Source organism: Anguilla anguilla, chromosome 13 (assembly GCF_013347855.1).
Source record: "Anguilla anguilla isolate fAngAng1 chromosome 13, fAngAng1.pri, whole genome shotgun sequence".
Taxonomy (NCBI): domain Eukaryota; kingdom Metazoa; phylum Chordata; class Actinopteri; order Anguilliformes; family Anguillidae; genus Anguilla; species Anguilla anguilla.
Window position 1 is genome coordinate 22,527,957 of NC_049213.1, and position 25,350 is coordinate 22,553,306.

The following is a 25,350-nucleotide window of genomic DNA, read 5'->3' on the forward strand; positions in this document are numbered from 1 at the left end:
CACGAATATTTCCAACCGTGACTTTAAGACGCCGATCGGAAAAAAATGCAGCCGGCAAACGCTTTCAAGGTTCAATAGCTCCCAGACAAAAGGGCCTATGACCATCAAACCACTGCTAGAGTGTTCACAGACAGCGGCCCCGAGAGGCAGAGCCAATGCTTCGGGCGCTACCACCACGTGCGATTTTACACGAATATTTCTAACCGTGACTTAAAGCCGCGGATCGGAAAGAAATGCAGCCGGCTAATGCTTTCAAGGTTCAATAGCTCCCAGACAATAGGGCCTAGGACCATCAAACCACTGCTAGCGTGTTCACAGACAGTGGCCCCGAGAAGCAGAGCCTATGCTTCGGGTGCTACCACCACGCGCGATTTTACACAAATATTTCTAACCGCGACTTTAAGCCGCGGATCGGAAAGAAATGCAGCCGGCTAACGCATTCAAGGATCAATAGCTCCCAGACAATAGGGCCTAGGACCATCAAACCACTGCTAGAGTGTTCACAGACAGCGGCCCCGAGAAGCAGAGCAAATGCTTCGGGCGCTACCACCCCGCGCGATTTTACACGAATATTTCCATCCGTGACTTTAAACCACCGATCGGAAAAAAATGCAGCCGGCTAACGCTTTCAAGGTTCAATAGCTCCCAGACAATAGGGCCTATGACCATCAAACCACTGCTAGAGTGTTCACAGACAGCGGCCCCGAGAAGCAGAGCCTATGCTTCGGGCGCTACCACCCCGCGCGATTTTACACGAATATTTCCATCTGTGACTTTAAGCCGCCGATCGGAAAAAAATGCAGCCGGCTAACGCTTTCAAGGTTCAATAGCTCCCAGACAATAGGGCCTAGGACCATCAAACCACTGCTAGAGTGTTCACAGACAGCGGCCCCGACAAGCAGAGCCTATGCTTCGGGCGCTACCACCCCGCGCGATTTTACACGAATATTTCCAACCGTGACTTTATGCCGCGGATCGGAAAAAAATGCAGCCGGCTAACGCATTCAAGGTTCAATAGCTCCCAGACAATAGGGCCTATGACCATCAAACCACTGCTAGAGTGTTCACAGACAGCGGCCCCGAGAAGCAGAGCCTATGCTTCGGGCGCTACCACCCCGCGCTGCAACTGAATTGTTAGGTGGGAATATGAAAGATGTTCTTTCTTTAAAAAAAAAAAAAGTTTTAAACTTTGGGAATATGAAACTATCCATTACAATGAACAGTCATAAAACTTTAAAGCTACATGTGCTTCCTCAAAACTTTGCGCCCTCTTGTGATCTGCATTTGAACTGCAAGGTTTTTCACCACAGAGGAAGAGCGGTGCAGCAGGGGGGTCCTGCTGATAGACCGAAATACACCCTCATTATTAGCTTAGCACCACCCATTGTCAGAGAACGGATGCAGCCATCATTTTATACACTAGTGGGCCACACAGCACCAATGAATGACAATTGCGGAAGATAATTGCATTAATCTTGCCCTAGAGCAGAGACATATGAAAGGTCCTTGCCACCACAGATTCTTTAGACTCACCAGATTTTCAGCTCTATATTCTTAATATTGAAATCTCTGTCACCCTTCCGTTGATATGGGTACTTTCCAATCGGATGCATCTTCTTGTAAGTCATTAAGGGCGAGACCAAGTAATGTCCTGAACTGTTATATAGAGCAGGGAACTCCAGTTACCAACCAAATACTATTGTAGTTAAGAAGCAGAGAGGATGGAAGAAACACAGGTGCTGAGTATCTGGTGAGTATATAAAATCTGTGGCTGCTGGCCCCCAGCAACTCCCCAACAAAAAAACCTACTAGTGTGCCACCCCTTTGTTTCTTCCTCTCCAGATTAAGCTGCTTTGTTGAGGAACAGTTGGGAGACAAATTACAGTTGTAAGGGGGCATCTGTCTCACAATAAACAGAGCTTAACCCAACAGGACAGTTTCGTGCAAGCCAATTAGAAAAGTGACAAACCACCATTAAGGCTCTCAATAGGTATGATAATAGGGGATTCTACCTGATTATGACAGCTGGTGTGTATTTGTCTAAACTACAAGCTGTCTCTCCAACTACCACACCTCAATACAAAGCTAAAAGAGACAGAGAAGGAGCAACTGAGGCATTTGTAAGTTATATAAATTTATTTTCCAATTCAAAACCATTTAAAATTGCACTCATTTACAAAGGAGTGTCGACAAAATCAATGTACACAATATAACTTACAAGACTCAAAACTAATCAAAAATGCATCTGCTGCATATTACTGTGTTCTGTACTGTATTGCATTTGACTGTAACTCAAAATGTTGAACAAGCAAAACACACTCACATTTTCCCACAAACACAAAATAAGTCCATTCCAAATCCACATGGAAAAGCTATTTGTCCACTCTCAGAGAATTGTACTTCTGTACAGAGAACTGTGTGTGCATGTGTGTGTGTCTATTGGGATATGGATTATACCTATTGTACTGCTACACACGTGAATGACCTCAGACAGCAACTGAAATATTTTTGGGCCCTTATAATGTATTTTATAATCATGGACCAAAATAAAGAATTAAAATGTGTGAGTGAGAGAGAGAGAGCAGGTTATTTTTTGAGATTTAAAAGCTCATTTATTTTTTTTCATACAATCCAGTTCATCACACCATGCTCAGATGAGAAAACATATTATAGCAACAGAGAGAGAGAGAGGGAGAGACAGACTATACAGATACCCTGCTGTATTTACTATTCTGATGAGCCCTGGAGATCGGTGAAGGCTTTTTTCACCATGAGAAACTGTGACTCTCTGTGTGACCGCTTCAGCTTCGCCCGACGGTTCTGAAACCAAATCTGAAAACATGAAGCACAGGCAGGCCCATTCCAAGTAACCAACTGATCACTGTGTTGTCCACTTCAAACATCAAAAAAAGAATGTACTTTTTTATTATTACTGCAGAAAATTAAGCCCATATATTTACTGAACAGTTTTGGTTTCCCAATGACTTACCTGTATCCTGTCTTCGTCCAAGTCCAGTCTTTGTGCCAGCTCCTCCCTTACATCTATACCTGGGTAGGAGTTCACCTGGAATACACTTTCCAGAAGCTCAATCTGGAGACAAAAAGTACAAAGGCAAATGATACGATGAAATGTCACCATGAAAACTGGGGGCTGATCTTTATGACGCCAAATTATTGTCCTTTCACCAGCAACACTTTCCAATTCGCGGTTTACCTGCGTTCCTGTGAAAGCCGTCCGGGGCCTGCGACCAATGTACCAGTTCAGTGTTCTTCGGTAGGAAGAACACGCGGGACTTTCTTCTTTGACCTTCGCCTCTGATGATTCGTGTGAGATGTTGCCAACTGCGTGAACTTGAAGTTGCGCTGTTCCTGAATCTGGAATTTCGCAATGTCATTAGGTTAAGACTACTCATCGGAGGGCAAAAGCACATTGTTCACTTTTTAGAAGATTTTTAGTCTATTCGAACAAAGCAGGGAAAGAAAAACATGTTAGCACATTATTTGCAACAGAAATGCAATCTTAAAGTAAGTGAACAGTCTTATTATTTTATGACATTTACTGTTGACATACCCGCCCAAGGCCGATGTGGTTTTTGCGATGTTATTGGATGCTGTCCGGTTTTTTCTAGTCCAAGGATGCTTTCGATAGTGAATAGCGTCTTTTTGTCCATCACTTTAAGGACAGTAGTAGAGCTCGAGGAAGGCATGCTGAAAAACGAAAGAACTGCAATCGAGCACCAGAGACCGGTGCTCTGAAACGTACTTGGCGCACCATCAGCGGTTCCAACACTTATAGATCACAAACTTTCCGCGTATCGAGATTTTTTAAGCGAACGAAAGGATTTGCCACGTCACTAATTAAAATCTTGTAGTCGCAAGGCTTAGCATCTGAATAAGGACCCCCACCATGGGGCACGGAGGGTAATTGTTGCAGGTACTTTGCGCATCCACGGGCGGGAAGGGGGAGGGGGGATTGTGGGTACAAACACTAGGTGTGAACATGTTATCTCTTCGGGACAGGGGAGCCTTTAAATCTCCCATTAAAACAGACAAAACTTAACTGACGTCCTTTTCTTTTAAACTAGCAAGGTAGAAAATTAGACCAACTCCCATTTGCGCATTTGCCGAGGAATGGGGATAATTTATTTTTCAATAATGCAATCGTCATCATAATGAGAAACCAATGAAGTATTACGTAATCCCATTTAGGTAAAAACATAACATAGAATTTAAAAAAATAATAATCCCTTAATGCTATTGAGATAAGCCTAATGAATATTCCCTAATTTCTCTTCACATGCATATACGACGATGAATGTGGTCAATGTCACACAAAAGGTATTTGCAGAAGGCACGCAGGGGCAGGCTGACATATCGCTAAAATCCAGGTGTAATAATTGTTCTTCGCCCATCTCGGGATTAGCCGTCTCTCAATCACAGAGTACAGGCGCTGTCAGTAAATAACGCTCATGTTTATTTCCTTCCCCTAGTGGGAAGGTTTCGGGAAACGAACAAGGCCATTTCCCAGTGCATGGCACCACCGCATCCTCTTTGTTCTTTGCAGAAAAATAAGTACAATTTCATAATGTAGGCCTATGACACGCTTACAATTCATGTTCCGAGTAGGCCTAAACAAGACCACAGTGAGAGTTGGTCCTGGCAACATGAATATTGAAAGTCGTGTATTATTATGCATTGATTCTACAGTAGCTTGCTTCTGAACAATGTGTGGTTTTTTTCTGTTTGTTTTTTTTTTTTTTAGGGAAATTATCATAATTCCTATTGTCAATATTGTATCCCGGCCGCCAACCATAAAACTATGTCTCTTGTCAACATTATAAACGGTTTAGGAGAGAAACGCTAATCGAGGCAGTGATGTAGGCCTAGCTAAGGGTATTCGGGAAATGAAATTAATGAGTGAGCATTAAAAAAGGAAAAGGAAACAACGGTACTTCTTTGCGTACAATAAAGCACCCTGACATCCCAGTTAATTCCTGGGTATGACACTGAAAACGTTAAGCAATCTTCTTTGTTTTGTTGGTAAGCTCCATTTTGAAATATACATCATATCCAAGTTTTAGGTATAAAAATCGGCTCCAATAACCCAGAAAGGGTGAATTAAAATCACTGGACCATTTGATCATTTAAACAAGTCTTCTGTAAGGAAGAGGACACACAAAATGAGCACACACATAGCCTTCCAATGCTGTACATTTATTTTTTAAAAGATCTTTCGGCATTTTTAAAAAGTTATCTTTGCTCTAACTGCCACAAGAATCACCTATATATACAGTAAACATTTTAAGAAAACATCATCTCCTTGTCCTACGTCACTAAAGTGCAGTTCCTCTCACAAACATTAACTAGAACCTCTACTCCTTCACCGTTGTTTTACATCAATTAAAGCCGCAGAAAGACATTCCGTTTCAAATTTATCTTGAGCTATTCATACTTATTCAGTCTTACCATTTATTTCTTATATTTAGAAATGAATTCAGATTTGCAGTCCATATCCCCTTACTGTGTAGCAGGCAATTTCATTATCAAACTTGTAACTCCTCATATTAAATGAAAAAAAAAAACAGTTCATTTTATGCAATAGGTAGGTGTACCATGAAAACGGAATTTGCATAATGTATGAAAATAAAATGTAAATGAATAACACAATTCAGATTTACAAAGGGGAATCCATTAGTATATTAGACATATTTCAGCCAAATCACAGAAATGCATGCACTCACTGAGCATGTCAGTTAAATCCATTTTCCACAAAGGTAGTGTCTTCAGCCCATTCCACACCTCTCCACAAAAGATGGCATGTTCTATCGTAATGTGGCTTCTCTAGTAGAGGGGCGAGGAGCATGGGGGTATGACGAAAATATGCTTTTTAAAAAAAATTTAAAAATAAAAAAAAACATAAAAAATTCTGCCAGTAACAGTACTACAGACATTGATTTGGCCAACTCTAACTCTAAGAACACTTACGCCACAGATAATTCCACAGATGAAGCCAGTGAAACTGCAACCACAAAAAGAGAGAAAAAGTTCTCTTCTCGCCTTCCCTTGCCCATTACAGCTCACTTGCATGGGACTGTGAAACCCAGATTTAGAGAAGAGGCATAGATGCTCATCTTAGATACTCAATGCCAGTTTAAAGCATCCAAATGAGAACACTGAATATATGCTGGGCATTTGAGGGACTCACACCTTTGTGATCATGTCACCTCTGTACACATGTACACATTTATGCACTAATTTAAAGTGGAGCACAATATTATGGAGATGGCCAGTAGAGAGCCAGAGTAGTGTGATAAGTATTACACAGAGATTAAAAATCAAATATACTCCAAATTTCATTTTACATTCACAGACAAACAAATCCACAGACAAAACACACCAGTGAGGCATAAACAAGGATTTCTCCACTGTTTCAAAAAAGAGATTGTTAGAAATAAACAGCAATATTCTCTATATTTTTAAAACAATTAAAGGCGTATGGGCACAGTATTTCGATTATGACTTCAACTGACCGCCAGGGACTGCTGAGATTTGAATAAGCACTATTATGTAGGTGACTCTGTGGATACACTCGAGTAAAAAAAAAAGTAACAGCCAGCCATGCTTTCATTCCCAAAAGTCTGTTCGATCTCACCATGCCAATTCCACAGCTTACCTGGAAGTTGAAATTAGAAACAGATCTCCCACACATATTTCAAACTGCTCTTCAGCCACAGGCTTCTGACTTACCTGGCTCAATGACAGGCCTGCCGCTTCGCTATCCTGTACGTCTGACTCACACCATCAAACTGCGATTCGGTGATGGGAAGCGCAATCAGCAGAACCGCTTGCCAACAGATCCCACAGCACATGCAATTTTGTTAATCACATAATCACACTAAAACAGAAGCTGAGAACACAATAATTAAATGTACACTATTACACATACATCGCAAGTCCTTAATAAATTTGTTGGTTATTAACACGTGCAATTACCCTCTCAATAAGCTTAGTATTCCACACGTCTCTTTTAAAAGTTTTAGTATGCTGTGGTTTATCAGTACTGCATTGATTTATATATAAAAAACATTACTCTAAAAGCACATTTTATATATATATTTATATATAATGTATATCTTCTGAATAAAGAAGCCAGTAGAAAATAAAAGATTTATACAAAGCGAGGAATATTCTCGGAAAGCTCATGGGCAGTGCCAAAAAGTCATTTGACTTCCTCTTCCATACTGTTTATTTTCATCTTTTTTTGGGGGGTGGGGGCAGGGGGGGATGGGGTGGTGGTTGGGGGCTGGTGGAGTGGAGGTGACCTTCCTCTCATCTCACGGAGCCCCAGCTGGGACGAGCAGAAGCTTCAGAGGGGGTGGGGCAGAAGTTCACATGGGGGTGGGGCTTGTGTCTCTCCCCCGCGGCTCCTCCTGCTGCAGTCAGGCGTCCGACTCCCCCTTCTTTCGGCCCTCTTCACCGGCATCGCTGTCCTCCGATTGGCTGTTGCTCAGAACGAGGACCTGTCCGTCAGCGGCTGCTGGGCTGGGCCGGCTGGACGCCGCGATCAAGCGGCTCTGCTCCTCTAAGTCCTGATGATGGAGAACACAGGGAGGAGAAAAACACGCAGAGGAGAGAAATGTGAACGAGTGCATGAGGGTGTGTGTATCTGTGTCTGTGCGTGTGTGTGTGTGTGTGTGTGTGTGTGTGTCTGTGTGTCTGTGCGTGTCGGTGTGTCTGCGCGTGTGTGTGTGTGTGAGTGTGTGTGTGTGTGTCTGCGTGCGTGCGTCTATGTGCGCGCGTGTGTGTGTGTGTGTGTGTCTGTGTGCGTGTGCGTGTGTGTGTGAGAGAGTGTTTTTGTACCTTCTCTATCTGTTTCTGTTTGCTCAGCTCCTCCTGCTGTTTCTCCTTGGCCTTGTCCAGTTCCTTCTGCTTCTCAGAGGCCCTGCGGTCCTGAGCACAGAGAGAGCAGCACCCTTAACCACAGCCAATCAAAACAAACTTATTTATCCCACAGCCAATCAAAACACATGCATTTACCCCACAGCCAATCAAACCACATGTATTTACCCCACAGCCAATAAAAACATATCAAAGTGTCATCCCCGGCTGGCTCAAACCATCTCTGCCGAACACCAGAGCCGTTTGTCTGTTGCCCTGCAGGGCTGCTGGCCACAGTCAGCATGATCCAGCTTATCTGAGCACCTCCAATGGCTCAGTGCCACCATGGCTACCCTGAGACACTGTATTTCTGCTCTATTTCCACTGTATGTCTACTTGTGTAATATCATCTATTTTCATCCACGTGATGTCTCTAACCCAGCAGCTATGCTAGGCCAGTTCGAGGCAGTGTGGAAAATCACACCTTTCCATTTGTATTCAAAAGAGACGCTGACATCACTGTGTCACTTACCATCTCTGAGTGGAAGGCGATCTGCTTTGCCAAGCCCACACTGTCACAGATCTAACCAGAGAAAAAGGAGAAAAAATAGGTTGCTTTTCTCCAAAAAAATTCTTTTCCACATCTAGCCCTTTACAAACAGGTCGTCCCAGAGGGCTTCTCAAATGACATTTCTCAGAATTAGAAGAATCAGGGAGCAAATAAATGCCGAGTCATCGATGTGTGATGCTGCTTGTGCAGAGCAGACCAGAGGAAAATGGAGCAGGCATTAGCAGCCAACCCGCTGAGCAGAGGTGGGCGGGCTCTGCACTCTGAGTGACAGGCCGAGGGGGCGGTACCTTCTCGCCGTCGTTGTTGGACTCGAAGATGTAGCAGACAGAGACGGGCTGGCCGTCTGCCCGCCCCCCCGCAGTCTGCAGCACAAAGCCAAACAGACGCTTGTTCTCCTGGTGAGTCGCAACCAGCACTATACTGGAGAGGGGAAACTGTGAAAAACAACAGGGAGAAAGAGAGGGAGGGAGGGAGAGAGGGAGAAGGGGAGAGAGAGGAAGGCAGGATGAGTGGGAGGCAGAGAGACCGAGGGAGAGTGTGAAGAAGAGAGGTAGGGAGGGTGAGAGAGGGGAAGGGAGGGAGGGGGAGGGGAAAGGGGGAGGGAAGGAAGTGAGGGGGGAGAGCAAGGGAAGGGAGAGAGAAAGAAAGAGAGAGGGGAAGAAGGGAGAAAGGGGAGAGAGAAGAGGGAAGAGGAAGAGATTGAGAAACACAGACATTCTCAGGGTTTATACAAATTTATAGTTACCATCAACATTGTTGTGGGCATCATGCATAGGTCATCACCCATCTCTGTAATGAACCAGTTTCTTATTGATAAAACCATGACAATAATTTCTCGAATGGTTGCAATGAGGGGAGATGTGTACAGATGTAATTCTCTTCCTCTGAGGTTGGGTTGGGATTGGAGCCTGCAACACTTACCCTCAATCGCGTCACCTGAGTCTGTGGATCGATGAGCCTGGAGACCAGAACAACACAGGTTGAAGAAACGCCATCTTAGTTCTGATCACACAATAATGCTTCCAATCGTGTGATTTTTTGAATAAAACATGGCCTCTCACCCACGCAACAACTCACACAACCCCCCTCAGGAAATCACACCTTTAGATCACACATTCAATGGACCCTCTCCTCCATTCTAAAGAAATTGACCGGGTGAGAACCACAAACCAGATCAGGCAGACACCTGTCTGTCTCTTATCCCTAAGCTAGTATAAAGGATAAGGAGGCGGGCCTAATTTCCAGTGTCACTCATCCCTAAGAGTGTGTAAAGGACAAGGAGGCGGGCTCTCACTTGAGGCATTCGCAGGTGACCAGCAGGTGGGACTCAGTCATGCGGAAGATGTTGTGGATGGCTCTGGCAGCCAGGATCTGGCGCATGGTCTCATAGATGACATCAGCACTCTCCGTGGCTCTCACCTCCATGCAACCCAGGAAGCGCACAATGTAGAGCTGGTGCAGGATGGAGTCTGCACACACACACACACACACACACACACACAGCACGGTAACTATGTGACAACACACAGCGCACTCACACCCCTGACAACACTGCGCACGCACACATACCCCTGACAACACACTGCGCGCGCGCGCGCACACACACACACACACACAGCACGTTAACTATGTGACAACACACAGCACACTCACACCCCTGACAACACTGCGCGCACACACACACTCCTGACAACACACTGCGCGCGCACACACACACACACACATACAAATACGCACTACACACACAGCAGGCTGACTACCTGATAACACACTGTGCACACACAAACGCACACACACACACATATGCGCATGCGCACACACAGACACCTGCACACACACACATACATGCACACTGCACACACTGCGCAGGCAGACAGTCTTACCTTCACTCTCTTCAGACTGAGTCTCTCCAGACTCTCCAAACGGGTTTGTCCTTCTTTCAAAAAGGAAGTAGGGAACACAGAAATTGGCACTGACTTTGAGAGGAGGAAGCACAGAAATAAATCACTTTTGCCATCTTGGTGAATTTATTGCTAGAATTAGCAACTTTTCCAACCCCTTTAGTGACTTGACTTTATTTATTAAAAAAGCCTAGTGACAAATCTAAAAAAAAAAAGGACTGTCCAATGATACATATAATTCTTTTTGTTATCTTCTGTTATTTAAATTAAGCTGCATTTGATATTTTCTCAATGTCGGAGTGGGGACTTTGTCCCCCCTGTCCCCGCCCTGAGGATCTACATCTATGGCAAGTTCATGTTGGCCCCTGGTGTGCAGAGGAACAGCATAAATGAACTCCAGCGTATTTTTGGTGCACGTGTAAGGTGTGTGCGGATAGCCCTAACCTGCTCCCCTGCCCGGCGCTCTTGGCCTGGCCGGCGTACTCCTCGCTGACGGGCGAAATGATGTCAAACTGGATGGGCGTGTCGGGGGCCACCAGCGAGTCCAGGGAGAGCGAGGACAGGGCGGGGGACTCAGAGCCCACTGAGCTCTGGCTACTGGAGCGAGCGGCTTTGGGACGGCCTTGCCTGGAGGGAACGGGGAGGGTGAGCGGAAGGAATGTGTGTGTGTGTCTGCGTGCGTGCGTGCGTGAGTGTGTGTGTGTGTGTGTGTCTGTCTGCGTGTAAGGATGTGAGTGCACATGTATCTGTTTGCATGTGTATATGTGTCTCTGTATATGTGTATGTATTATATGTGTCTGTGTTTTTAGGTGCAGAGATAGTGTGTGTGTGTGTGTGTGTGTGTGTCTCTCAGTGTTTTCAGGTATAGTGATAGAGTGTGTGTGTGTGTGTGTGTCAGTGTTTTTGGGTTCAGTGATATTACAGCCACTCACGAGCTGGGCCGCAGACTCTCATGTCTCTGTTGGAAGGAAGGCGAGGGCGTCACAGCCTCCAGAGCTGATTGGTTGACTCTGGCAGCAGTTTCCTGCCAATACAGAGGCACCCTTACCACAATGACAAGCACAAGATAACATATCCCCTGCCCAAGATAAGATAACCCACCCCAAGATAACACATCCCCTCCCCACGATCATATGTCCCTGCCCAAGATAACACATCCGCTCCCCACCATAATATATTCCTGCTCCAAGATAATATATCCCCTCCCCACGATAATATATCCCTGCTCCAAGATAATATAACCCCTCCCCACCATAATATATCCCTGCTCCAAGATAATATATGCCATCCCCAAGATAACATATCCCTCCCTGAGGGAGAAGAAATACCAATCCAATCAACAGAAAACTATAAGACATTCTGCACTATGGTGCAACGGTCAATCCATGGGGAAACCCCAGCGTTAGGAGCAAGCAGCACTCAGAACCAGAGCCAGAGAGGTGAAACACGATATTACTCAATGACTGAAGAGACAAAGCACCGCAGACTCACCTCAGGGTTCTCACTGAGATAGATCCGCTTTGAGATGTTGTTAATCGTCGCAATCCACTGAAAGAATCGGCAGACGTAGCATACATTCAATGGCCAAGAACACCCCCTGGATCATCATCATTAATAACCGTAAGAAGGTCATTATGAAGTTACATTGCATCTTTAATCAGGACAACATGTAATATAAGTCCAGACTACTCAAATAAATAAAATAACAACAATTAGCAAAAGTCCCATTTGTACAAACAATTTTAAAAATTAAACACTTTTAAATTAAACACAATTAAAAGAAACACTTTACATTGGAATCAAAGGAATGGCTTAACACGAAAGCAGCAAAATCTGACTCCAAATTTCTAATGTATTATCACTTTTCATGCATCTGAATACAAGTGTTGGCTAGTTAACCGATTAGCATCTTAGCTAGTTAGCATGACTTGACTTTCTTCTGCCTTGATCTGAAATTGAGTATCCTCAATAAACTATTTCTACACACTAAAACACAAAATAGACATAATTGGATGAGATTTTGTTACTGAATTTCCACTGAAGAACACAGACATTGAATAGAAAAACACGTTATCGCTCAATACAGCCGGTTCTGGAATTTTCCTACAATAAAAGGATTAGGAAGCTACTGAAAAGCAAAACAAGATCTAAACCAACACCTGGCCATAGCTGAGGTCCAGTGCTATGTATGGCTAATTGAGTGCAAAGTTATCTCCATTTTAATAGGTGAATTTTCTTATTCTGCCGACTGAGTCTAAACTGACAAAGAGCAGAGGACCGACAGTGAGCCAATAAAGAAAATTTAAGACACAAATAACAGCATTTACAGTGGCAGTGTAATATGATGATTCAGGTTTCATCCCCAGATGGAGCACTGCTCTGGTACCCTTGAGCGAGGTGATTAAACTGACCTGCTTCGGTAGAAATACACGGCTGTATAAATAAGAAACATACAAGTCGCTCTGGATAAAAGTGTCTGCTAAACACCAAATGGCAAACGTAAAATTTCCCTCACCTCCTCGCAGTCTTTCCGACTCTCAGCCTGCAGGATGGCCACTCTGAAACACACACACACACACACACACACACAGGCCTTCAGATATATCACTTTCACCACTGCAGGGGCCGGAATCTCTCTGCTGAAACCAGGCCCAAAGTAAATCTAATAAATCTCAAACACAAGCCCTTCCACCATGGCGACCTCAGTGAAAACAAAGCAGGGCTGCGGGCGCACTCTCCGCGGAGAGCAACCCAAAACTCTCACGCTTATGAGGCGTAAGTTTGCCTTTATTTGAGCTCATCTGCACCTACTGTGGGTCACGGGGTGGGGTGGGGGGGTTCAGACGGCTCATTCTGTCTGCTTTAGAGGGGAAACGCAGTCTTACCGCTCACGCTATCGTCCTGTCAGGAAACCGCAACTACACCGCCTGCTACACACCACACCGCATGAGCATCAGCACAGTCCGGAGTGAGGGAGGGGACATACTGGGCACTGACTAAATGAAAGGTGGTGGTGGTGGTGGTGGGGGGGGGGGGGGGGGGGGGAGTGGCACGCGGTGTATTAAAAGAAAAAGATTTTAAATTTTATTCATTTTTTTAAATTAATTAATCCAAGCCTATGTCAAGCAACAACTCTTAAAGAAGCCAACTGTTTCTTTGACGCTGCCTGCAGCTCTGCATAAATACTCGTATTACCAAATGTGTATTTATACCTTTACACAGAGGGCTATTTTCCATCTGAGTGCGCTGGTTTATCCCCCCTCCTGAGAGGAGCTACCTGAGCAAGATTTAGCAGGGTTTTATACCTTTATTATCCACAAGCAGCTAAGTGGGTGATCGCTTTAGAAAGGGTTAGGACTTGCACAGCATGACTACTGGGTTAAGGTTTTACCTTGTGTTAGGATTTCAGCATGAACACTCCAAGCTTTATACATGACAGCTTTTATGGATGAATGCACTGAATGCATGAGGACACGCACACATCAAACTCACAAAATCTCAACACTGTTCTCGCACAAGGCACAGATAAAAGCTAGGCAGCGAGTAAAATCTGTTGTTTACTTCTTTCCGTCGAAGGAGGTGATCTGGAAGCAGAATCTGCGGTCCTCGCAGTCCACTGCCATCACAGAGCAGTTGTCGATGTCCATGACCAGCCCCCCGGCCACGTCCCCCCGTGCCTGGCTCATCAGGTTCCCTCCCTGGGTGAAGAAGTACTGCCGGTCCCAGGATGAAGACACCAGGCCTGTTTTACTGGCAGGGCCACATTCACAGGACAGACAGACAGACAGACAGACAGACAGACATACAGGATGAGCAACCAGCACTGGAACAGAGAAGCTAATGCAGTCATGAGAGAAAATAAGAGGGGAGTTAAAACAGAGGGTCTGATTACGTGGAGAAAAACACACAAACACCCCTCTTGTAGATCTAGGGAAGTTTGTAGTTGTGAAGGTACAGTATTTCTTTTTTGTTTTGACCCATTTTAAATATTTGCCCCATGTTTGTGTAAAGTGTATGTCTTAATCGTGGGTGAGCTTACTTGCGGGTGTTGAGGTACCCAGCCTTGCGCGTGAGGTTGCGGTTGATGGGGATTTTGCTGGGGTCGGGGTCAGGCATGTAGAGGATGTCACTAGCCTGCTCCAGATCCTGAATGGTCTGCTGCATCACATCCACTTCCCCATCCATCTCCCTGCGCACACTGAGCACACGCACACACACACGCACGCGCGCGCACGCGCACGCACACAGACAGACGCACGCACAGCAGAAACCAGAAAGAACAGTGACATGAGGCTCTGATGACACAACGCTGGAGGAGAAAGCTCTGCACAGACTGGAGCGCCTACTTCTGCACGCTGGTGCCGATGGTGGACAGGAAGTCCTCCCACTGCTGAGTCAAGTTCTCAGAGCCCAGCTTGAAGAAGCTAATCTGCCAACAAGAGACACACAGTACAGTTACACCGCACACCCTGTACTAGCACAGAGAGAACTTAATTCAACAGGCAATACAGCTCCAACTTGTATATGGATTGACGCACAGGTACACACACACACACACACACTAAAATGACGCCTAGCAGCAGTGTGTTCTACGAACACAAAATCTGGATAATGTGAGCTTTTCACCAAAATGGCTGTCCTGGTTCTCTGAACACAACAGCAGCACTGAGTGCAGGTGTGCTGTAACCATGGTGATGTTTCTATATCTGTGCCAGGTAAAACAGCAGCAATGTGAGTGCAGGTGTGTTGTAACCATAGTAACCAAGCTGTCCCTGGTCCTGTAGGTACCACACTACCAGTGTGAGTGCAGGTGTGTCGTAACCATAGTAACCAGGCTGTCCTAGGGCCTACAGGTACCACACTAGCAGTATGAGTGCAGGTGTGCTGTAATTTAGTAACACTGCCATACCTGTGCCTGCATGTATCCCAGCAGTGGCTCCAGTAAGGCGATCTTCTTCTTGTACTGCAGGGTGTTGAGTGCAGTGAAGTAGTGCATCATGGTCTGGTGCTGCTTCTTCCTGGAGGTGTACACATCCTCCATCACCTCACACCTCACCTGAGCACACACACAGATACATACATAAACACATGTGCGAACACACACGTGCACCAATGAAATATGCACACACAACCAGGGAAACACACACACACACACACACAGACCAATAAAACATGAACACACAAATGGACATAGACACACCACACAAACAGCCAGAGACACATACATATATGAACACAAGCAAATACACAAATGGCAGCACATATATGTTAATAATACACAGAGCTTTGTCCTCTCCTTTCCCTAGTTTCTGGGTGCCATTAATATCTTAACTTAGTTACAATGTTCCCATAAGGTTCCTGTTTAGGAATCTTGTAACTCCTGTCGTAGCCCTGGGCCCCGTAAGCAGTGCAAACTCCTTTAGTGTGTAACTGAATGGGAATGACAGCGTTCAGAGCGCGGAGGAGGGACTGAATAACACACCTTCTCATTGTCCCTTCTTTTGGACAGCCTGCTGTATCTGTTGATGGCCATGTCGTGATCTAAAAGACAAATTTTAATTTAGGACGTTTCACTTTTATATATAGATACACTGGGCTAAACAGATTTATACCTGGTATTGCTGAATAAAAGTACATTCTGCAAACCATCTTCAACAGCGTGTGATAAGCACCATAGATACATCCTTACAATACGCATAGCTGCTGTTTAGCACGTTCACAATGAACCATCCAGATGCGGCCCAGGACATAGTCTGTTACTGTTTCAGAATGGTCCATGGGACAATAGTGCAGCCGTGGCAGGCTCTTATCGACTCTACTGTGAGAATCTGATTATTATGCTAGTAAGAGAAAACAGCCATAGATCATGCTTGTTGTGCCTATCACCAGTGGAGATTCAATGTCTGGTTGAATACAGAGGCATCAAGTAACAACAGCATTGAGGTCGCCTTCCAAATGCAGTTATAACAGGATCCACTACCATGCAAACCTATGATTTTCACTGCATGAAACAGAACTAAACCTTCCACAAATTTTAGTACCATGCTTGTTGTTGCCATGGCCAGCTGAGTAATAATACTGTCACACCTTCCATTTTGGACATTGAGTCTGTCACTTCACGAATAAAAGCAATATATTACCCTTATAAAATATAAAGAAGACAACCTTGTGCACAAACATGTCTCTCCATCAAAGAGGTACAGAATGACGATTCCTCACTCACCATCGCTGGCGATCTGGAACACCTCCTTCAGAGTGAGGATCTCTGCAGGAAAGAGAAAGGTGTCTTAGGGCCGAGCTCTACCGATTCACTGCAGTCTACTGAAGGGCCCAGACCGGGGGGATTACTCTTTACCTTTTAAATCCCTCTCCTTGAACTGTGTGATGGGAAACATCATTGCATCTGCCAGTTGTGTGGACAGGACAGCATGGCATGAGCTGAGCTGAAAAAAAGGCAGGGAGACACATCATACGAGTGTACCGAAAGACAAGGAGATGCACTATATCAGGGTCGGAGAAACAACGGAATGCACTACAGAGTTCAGACACGCTCCGTAATCATGAAACTAACTTCAGAAATGGCACTAAACAATGTCCCTCAAAAAGCAGGTGCCCACCTCATCGATGACTTTGGCAAACTGCTGCAGAGTGGAGCTCATGACTTCATCATCGCCCCCTAGGGGGAACCTCTGAAAAACAAACGCACAAGTCGAGCAGCAGCACAGCCACTGAACCTCACGCACAGCGGACCCCGGCAGACTGCAGGCGCCGAGCAACCAGGCAGTGGCGTCGCTCCTGCACAGTGAGGCAGGAAGGACCCTGGTGACTTAACCCCACCCTCCCTGATCAAATATGCTATTTTTCAATATGCTATTCCTACTTTGTACATGTAATATGCAGCTGAAGTTATTAACCAAAAATAAAACCATTGGTGTTTAAAAAAAATAAAAATTTATGTCAGTTTACTAAATGACACAAATCCTTTTCAGTGACCTAGCATGGCTTCTTTTGGAAAATGGCTTGGTTTTGTTCTCTTCCTTACATCAGTGGTAACAAGGATCTTGAAAAGGCACCACTGCGTATGATACTTCTGGGTTCAAACCCCGACCAGTCAGTTTGTAAGTCTGAGGTTCATATCTGTGAGGTTCTGCTGTGTGTGTGAAATGAGACTGAATCTGAGAGATCTGTACCTGTTTCTCATACTCCTTCAACAGCTTGGAGGTTCTGCTGTGTGTGCGTGAAATGAGACTGAATCGGAGAGATCTGTACCTGTCTCTCATACTCCTTCAACAGCTTGGAGGTCAGGTGTGTGTGTGAAATGAGACTGAATCTGAGAGATCTGTACCTGTTTCTCATACTCCTTCAACAGCTTGGAGGTTCTGCTGTGTGTGTGAAATGAGACTGAATCTGAGAGATCTGTACCTGTTTCTCATACTCCTTCAACAGCTTGGAGGTTCTGCTGTGTGTGCGTGAAATGAGACTGAATCGGAGAGATCTGTACCTGTCTCTCATACTCCTTCAACAGCTTGGAGGTCAGGTGTGTGTGTGAAATGAGACTGAATCTGAGAGATCTGTACCTGTTTCTCATACTCCTTCAACAGCTTGGAGGTTCTGCTGTGTGTGTGAAATGAGACTGAATCTGAGAGATCTGTACCTGTTTCTCATACTCCTTCAACAGCTTGGAGGTTCTGCTGTGTGTGTGAAATGAGACTGAATCTGAGAGATCTGTACCTGTTTCTCATACTCCTTCAACAGCTTGGAGGTCAGGTGTGTGTGTGAAATGAGACTGAATCTGAGAGATCTGTACCTGTCTCTCATACTCCTTCAACAGCTTGGAGGTCAGGTGTGTGTGTGAAATGAGACTGAATCTGAGAGATCTGTACCTGTCTCTCATACTCCTTCAACAGCTTGGACGTCAGGTGTGTCGCAGCACTGAGCTCGTTCTGTAAATCATCCAGAGCAGCAAAGCATCATTTCTACTTTTCTTTTTAAAACTTTACTTTTATTAAACAGTGAACCAGGTTCGAGGTCATTTCAATTTCAACTAAGCCAATTAAGGAAATAAACTAATTTCATGAACTGAAAAAATGACCATAATGTTCTTTGAGGATTTTCCACTTATTGCATAAAATATCCTTTCCGGTTATGAAAAGAATGAATTGGAATGGAATGGATTCTGCAACCCTGCTAAGAATTCTCTTCTGCAGTGATGACTAGGAACCTAAGCTGGTAGGGAAGGACAGGGAGCCAGTAAGTAGTTGGTGATGATTAGGACACCAGCTCTAGAGAGCCTGTTTTAGTAGGAATTCTGCCAAGATGCCAAAGTTGACAATCATGCTCTTTCGAAAGGGACCAAAGTAACTTTAATGACCACAATGAGTCAGGGCTGTAAGGAAACAAAATACCCATGGCGCTCTATTAAATTTATTTTTTTATTTTTATGAATGCCGTATACATTCACAGATATTTACACCCATCTGGATAGCACATCCTATTCAGTCAGCTGATTTTTACAACATGAAGGCGAGTAAATCAGTGCATTCATTTACATGAGAAGGGTGCAGGGTGGTATGGCTACTTAGCTGCAGCAGTTTTACATGTGGTGGGTACAGGGTGGTATGGCTGCTTAGCTGCAGCAGTTTGACATGAGGAGGGTACAGGGCTGTATGGCTGCTTAGCTTCACTCTGATATAAGACAGTGGTGCTGTAGCATGGCACTGCATTGTAGATCAGCTCAGTTACAGGTTTGACATACACTACAGCAGCACAGCTCACTTGAGTCACTATACGTGAGTAGATATTACTCCCTACAGACTGGAGATGCCCACCTCTGTTAATCTGTCTGAGGAAGAGGACTTTCTTTAAAGTCAGCTCAGGAATGAAACCAAACCAGAAGAACATCAACTCTGACCCACCAGCTCATTGCCAATTGCACAGTAAAACAATGTGGTTTTTCTCCCCCAAGAGAGGAAGGAGATGAGACCGCTTATTAAGAAAGAGCTACAACTAGCCATTTAAAATGCATATCACTCCCCTTAGGCGGCAGTTATCCAAGTCTACTCTTTCACCAGGGAGAAACCTCATTCCAACCAAGCAGATTGTATGTGTGCCTGCATGTACCTGGACATGTGTGTGCACGTCTATCTGCATATATGCGCAGGTCTGCGTGCATATGAAGCCACATGCACGTGGTTGAGTGTGTGCGCATGTGCGTCTGTGCTTGTGCATGCGTGTCCTGAGGGCAGAGGGGATGGACGTGGACTCGCCTGAGCGTCGTAGATCCTCTGCATGGCCTGGAAGAGCTGGTGCGTATAGCTGGAGATGGCGGCTGCATCCTCCTCAAAAACACCCAGCAGGGAGCGCGTCTGCAGCGGACACAGGGAAGCACTGAGCCACTGCACCCCCTCCCCCCCCCCCCCCCCCCCCCCCCACACGCCCCCAGCAGGTGCGGGGCACAGGAGACGGGAGGCCAGGCATTTTAATACACCACAGTAAGAGCAGCGTCAGCTCTTGGAAATCAGATATGAGAGTGAAACAGAGCAGCAATCATACAGCAGGAAATGAGAGAGGAGAAAATCTATGCTTTTTTCCTCGTAGTCTTGCAACTTCCCCATGACCGGGGCCGGGCCGTGGAAATTCAGGGCCCATGCGCGAGGGACTAAATTTAGCTTCACACTCATGTGGCGCCGAACCCTTCGTCCCATCCGTGAGGAAGGAGACCCCGCCCTCCTGAATCAGGCGGGGCCCAACGGCACACAAGAACCTGTTCCTCAGTAACACCTACAGCAGGGCTTTCAAACTCCATTCCTGGAAGGCGGCACGGTCTGAAGGCTGTTTGTGGGTTCCTTACCATCAACAATTTGTTTTTGGACACTTTAACTAAGCAATAACTTAGTGTGCACTTAAGTGCTGAAACCCATCACAAACCAGCAGAAGCTGAGGCCCTCCATGAATTTGGAGTTTGAGATCCCTGCCCCAAAATCAGTCTGAAATGGCTTTGGATGAGTTCACAGGAAATGTCTCAATCTCATGGTGCAGTCCCGTTTATGTAGGCCTTGTTGGTGGCAGCCAAAAACAGACATATTTTGTTACATCCCTGTTTGACTCAAAGCCTGGGAGGGCCAAGTCTCTCCAGAGTAATCTTCAGGAATAATGAATGTCAAGACTTCGGAACTAAACCATTGACCACTAAGGTTTGGCAGCTTTTTATTATCTGAGAGCATCTGATCATGTGACTGTTCTCCCCAGCAGTAGCCACATATTTCAAAGTGCTCTTTATCTTTGCAGCATTAACAAATCTTGCACGTTGGCCACCAAGCGATACTGCCACCCAGCGAGACTTAATGAGGTCTCGTAGTAAGTTCATGACCAAGTCATGGTCAAGCAAGGCCAGGATAAATCAAAGTTAGTTTCGGACATTCTGCACTAGAACACTGTATGTAAAGGGCATGCAAAGTTGGGACTATATCAACTTGATGTCAAGAGCACAAAAATCTGAGTATAGCTCAGATAATGGTCTTAGGTCTACATTATGGGTCTGGGTTGAATCCACAGCATGGCAGTAGCAGTGGCAGCTGGGGGTGATGCATAAGTGTCAGTGGGCAAAATATCTCCAGTCTCATCACTCTGTACCAGTGTTGTTCATTTGTGCCCATGGGAGAGCGACAGGGTGGTCATCAACCAATTCCAATCTTACATTCTTAAAATCAATAGATTCAGGCCATGCACTCTAAAAATCAGCAACCAATTCAGAGCATACTTTCTAAAAATCAGTAAGTCAGACCTTACATTCTTAAAAACAATTCAGGCCCAAAAAACCATACTGAGCTTACCATGTAATCATCCACTTTAATTGATAAATGTAGTGCTGAAAAGCAGCCAGAACCCACACCATTATGTCTCCAAGGGCGAGCACGAATGTCACAACTCTTTACTAACTTCTCCAGCTGACTGTATGACAGTAGCTGAGGCAGGAGCAGTGGGGAATGAAAGAAGAAGCAGACTGTTCATTTCACAACAGAGGACATGTGCATGTCCTCACCCTCCCGAAGTGACAGAGGACCTACAGACGCAACTGACAGACCTACATGAAATTTGAAATTCTTCCAAATTTGGAGAAAATGGTGGGGGAGAGGAACTGGATGTGTCTTGTGTTTGCAAGCACCAAGCAGCAGAGATTAATCTTTGGGCTATTTAGAAAAGTTTCACCAAAATAATTTTAAGTCACAGTTTAACCATTTTATCTTACATTACAGCCTAATTAAGACTGTCATCAGCTAACAAAGAATATCACTGAAGAGGGTAAGGTTTCAGCAGTCGCTTCTTGGCAGCCATTTCCTGTAGGACCATGGTGCTCATTATTTTTTGATGAATGTATAGATTCACTGATCTTTGCAACAGTCTGGATGGCACATCCTATTCACTCAGCTGATCAACATGAAGGTCAGTGAATCAGTGCATTACCGATACAAAAAAAGTCCACATAAATGATGACTGGAGAGAAAGCCAAAGACAACAGAAATAAAGGCAACAGGGTTTCAAACCAAAGCAAAAAAAAGCAGCAAAATGAAAGCAAGAACACAAGTGCATATTGTCTGTAGATCTTACACCACCATGGAAATTGTTGAGGTATTCTGATACAAGTTACTACGGTCCACATGGTGACATCCTGCAACTCCCTGACAACAGAACTGCAGTGCCTCGACCCTCACATCCAATGACTTCTTGGAGCCTGACTTGAACACACAGCTATTTTAGTCTAGGCTGAAATTAACAGATATTAGGTTCTGATATACAGCCTCACAGTTTCCTGCCAATCCACACTGCTTCCTGTCCCAAGTGAGTGTGAACACCTCACAGCGTGCAAACACGTTTCACGTTTAACCTATTATTATGTATGCATGCAATCTCTTCTGTTTTAATTTGCATTTCTCCATTTATCATGAATCCCTACTTTTGTTCACACCACTGTGCCCTTTATCCAATGTTAGGTTTCATTTCACTAGCCACTCGTAGACAGCACCACTGATGTTTTTATTTATAAAACACTTCTAGGAGAACCCCCTTCCTCTCTGCTCTTTCTGTAAATCCTAGTTCCGTGTTCATTTTTGCTGTGTGCTCAAACCTCTTGGTCAGGACTACCTTGCAAAACAAATATTTATCTCAATGGCATTCACCTGAATACATAGACTAAAGGATAAATACAAACATAACTATGACTCCACAAGTTATTCGAGTTATTACCTGAATTAAGGGATTATGACTGAATTAACAATACACTGAGTGAATGAATAACTGAGAAAGTAACTCTCTTCTGGAGACTGACACCTCCCCTGGTGTTCTGTCCAATGGGCTCATGGTCACGTTCAGAGCCCAGTAGATGTGCAGCTATGTATGCAAATATAAGAGTGGATATTAAAACTACAGTGTACAAGGGAAAGACTGTGGGGCATCGTCCACAAATGCCAACTCCAAAAAAAGTTGGATAAACAGAGGCTGGGAAAAAGATGTGTTCTATCCACAAATGTAAAACCCTCATTTAGGCATACATGCCAGCACAGTGCAATATAACTGAGCTACAGAAAGCATTCATTCAATTCCACTGTGGTTTTTCAGGGTTCAATATTTTAAGAGGATTTTGGATGTATTTGCTATTTGTTCTGTAAAAGTTACCCCAATAGAAACATGGCCTGGAAAGAGAAAATAGGCACATATTCTCTGGATATGGTTTACCTGGATCTGTATAAAGTGACAAGATAAAATCTAACATTTACAGAGGAGAATTATTTACATGTTACTTCCTTTCTTGTATTAGATATAACGTCATTTGCATCAGGTACCAGATCAGGGAGGGTTATACTTTTTGTTTGCAGAAAATGCATTACATCACGTTAACTAACGAAAAAATCCTATTAAAATATCGGCAGGTGTCAGGCGTAAGCTGGAGTGGAGAAACCTACATGGACCAGCCCGAGTTGTCACCTGCATTTGGACCTCCTGAAAGCATGGTTATATTCTCGTATGAAACGTCCTGCTATTATGCATTATTAAAATATCCCAAACAAAATAACAGATGTATGCAGTCCCATGATTATGAATACTGCTCAAAGCATTGCAGTAAAAATGAAATAGCTAGCCTACGAAATAACGTAAATAAACGGTGCTTTCTCGATAGCTAATAGACCATGTACACAAATCACACTTGTGAGCATCAATATAACTATTTAGCCAACAAATTAACAGAAGAAGTGCCAAATTCTCAAATTCAGCAGGACACTAATAAACAAATATATAGCTTGTTACGTATCTGACGTTTCTGAAGAAAAAGAAACAATTGGTGTAATGGTGTAGTAAAATATAGCTAGCTACACCCATATGAAGCCAACTGCGTTAGCTAACACATGAATAACATTTTTAAAAAGCCAGCAAGGCATTAGATAATGTCTTATCTATCTAGTTAACGTCAGCTGATGTGGTATTTTATTGACAGATAGCTCTGGTATCAGTTATGGCAGCCTAGCTAGCTAATTGCAGCGCTCTTCCATTGCACAAAGAGCTTTATTCAGGAGGTAGCTTGCTAGCTCAGCTAGCTACCTTGAACAATGATATAAATTTTACCTGTGGACTATCCTCCAGTGTTTCTTCTATCGGTAGTTTATCAATTCCAGGCATGTCGCTAGGTAACTAATATCAAAATATATTCCAAAAACAAAATAATGATAATTCGCAATGACTTCCACTAACTAGCTATAGCTGTACGCTTCAGCCCAAACAAATCCTCAGCACCCAACCCTGGATCCTCAGCATGCGGATATTCCGCCTTTAGTCAGGTTGTGATTGGAGAAAATAACACGTTGCTGAAATCTAACTGTTGATTGGTTATGCGTTATGTCATGGGATTGTTGTCAACTTCCAGCCAGATGGGAATAGTAGCCATTTTGGCTCTGAAGAACGTCTCACTGTGATTTGGGCGTAATGTTACTTGTGTACCACAGTGTAATGGAACCGCTGCGTGGAAGGAAATGTTTAAGAGCGGTAGTCACCTTTTTGGACTCTGATTGGCTCTCTGAAATATTTATCAGCTGCTTGACCTCCTGTTGTGGTCATTCGAGGGCAATGTACTCGCCTACATTTTCAGATTCTGTTGAAGTCCATCTGTCAGAATATGTTGTGACCGTCGATGCACATGTGAATTACTATATTTCAGTTGCAATCGTTATACTCTGCCCGCAGGTTATGGATGCGTATCGCAATTATAAACATTATGATAGCAAAACCATACTTGTTCGCTCTAATGCCTTCTTGTCTTTTCAGTTACGGCTTTCTATTAAGAATTTATAATAATAAAACAACACAACAGTTATACAGTATTTCTTAAAATAAAAGAATGTATCAGTTTTTTCAAATTGCTATTTTATTTCAAAATGAAACAAACGGCGTACAAAGACAGGGTCGTACACATCTTCAGCATAATAAGCAATACCTCAAGATAAAGGGGGCCATTAAAATAAAACGTGATAATATGTAAAAAAAACTGTAACAATAAAGTATGTTTAAAATTTTGCCACCTGGCAACCTCCACAACAAAAATGAAAATAATTCTTCAAATATACAAAGGTTTAAGACCACAAATTGTGCCATGGAACAAAAAAGATAACAACAATAAAAACAACAATAACAACAACAACAACAACAACAACAACAACAACAACAACAACAATAATAATAATAATAATAATAATAATAATAATAATAATAATAATAATAATAAAACAACTGTTGTTTGTTTGCTTTTATGTTAAATGCTGTAATTCTGTAGTGTCTGTAATTTATTGTTCATTTCTGCCCTGTTCTAGCAGGGCAGAAATTTGACGAACTGACTTGTTGGAAAGGTAGCAACCTATGACAGTGCCATATTGAAAGTCATTGAGCTCTTCAGTACAGCCCATTCTATTGCCAGTGTTTGTCTATGGAGATTGCATGGCTGTATGCTTGATTTTA

The 25,350-nt window shown here is 44.0% G+C and overlaps 2 protein-coding genes across 4 annotated transcripts; both read right to left on the minus strand.

The window, feature by feature from the left end:
* Nucleotides 1-2,586: 2,586 nt before the first annotated feature.
* On the minus strand, nt 2,587-5,093 carry LOC118211333 (homeobox protein ANF-1-like). The gene is made up of 4 exons (XM_035388484.1): nt 3,572-5,093; nt 3,215-3,375; nt 2,990-3,091; nt 2,587-2,832 (listed from the first exon to the last, which is right to left on the minus strand). The coding sequence occupies exons 1-4, from the start codon at nt 3,705-3,707 to the stop codon at nt 2,728-2,730; spliced, it is 504 nt and encodes a 167-aa protein (XP_035244375.1). The 5' UTR covers nt 3,708-5,093; the 3' UTR covers nt 2,587-2,727.
* Nucleotides 5,094-5,198: 105 nt separating this feature from the next.
* Nucleotides 5,199-24,162, minus strand: appl1 (adaptor protein, phosphotyrosine interaction, PH domain and leucine zipper containing 1). Of its 3 annotated transcripts, none has more exons than XM_035388481.1 (22): nt 23,968-24,162; nt 19,617-19,715; nt 18,234-18,293; nt 16,968-17,039; nt 16,706-16,793; nt 16,574-16,615; nt 15,833-15,891; nt 15,260-15,406; nt 14,697-14,779; nt 14,390-14,548; nt 13,912-14,100; nt 12,866-12,908; nt 11,842-11,898; nt 11,283-11,374; nt 10,795-10,977; nt 10,333-10,382; nt 9,744-9,918; nt 9,371-9,407; nt 8,737-8,883; nt 8,411-8,461; nt 7,861-7,950; nt 5,199-7,589 (listed from the first exon to the last, which is right to left on the minus strand). In XM_035388481.1, the coding sequence occupies exons 1-22, from the start codon at nt 24,019-24,021 to the stop codon at nt 7,440-7,442; spliced, it is 2,127 nt and encodes a 708-aa protein (XP_035244372.1). In that variant the 5' UTR covers nt 24,022-24,162; the 3' UTR covers nt 5,199-7,439. The 3 variants fall into 3 exon arrangements, with proteins under 3 accessions (XP_035244372.1, XP_035244371.1, XP_035244374.1); XM_035388480.1 differs by having other exon boundaries at nt 10,333-10,385; XM_035388483.1 differs by lacking the exons at nt 18,234-18,293; nt 19,617-19,715; nt 23,968-24,162 and adding an exon at nt 17,541-17,645 and having other exon boundaries at nt 10,333-10,385.
* Between the last annotated feature and the right edge of the window lie 1,188 nt (nt 24,163-25,350).

Bases quoted from the DNA above. Each gene is read 5' to 3' on its own strand.
- LOC118211333 (XM_035388484.1), bottom strand. From the start codon at position 3,707: ATGCCTTCCTCGAGCTCTACTACTGTCCTTAAAGTGATGGACAAAAAG. The intron at 3,092-3,214 runs GTAAACCGCGAA...TTTTGTCTCCAG, and splicing joins CGGCTTTCACAGGAACGCAG to ATTGAGCTTCTGGAAAGTGT. The intron at 2,833-2,989 runs GTAAGTCATTGG...TCATGTTTTCAG, and splicing joins TGGACGAAGACAGGATACAG to ATTTGGTTTCAGAACCGTCG.
- appl1 (XM_035388480.1), bottom strand. From the start codon at position 24,021: ATGCCTGGAATTGATAAACTACCGATAGAAGAAACACTGGAGGATAGT. The intron at 15,892-16,573 runs GTGAGTGAGGAA...TTTGTCTTTTAG, and splicing joins GTTCCAGATCGCCAGCGATG to ATCACGACATGGCCATCAAC. The intron at 10,978-11,282 runs GTGAGTGGCTGT...CGTTCCCTCCAG, and splicing joins GAGAGTCTGCGGCCCAGCTC to GCAAGGCCGTCCCAAAGCCG.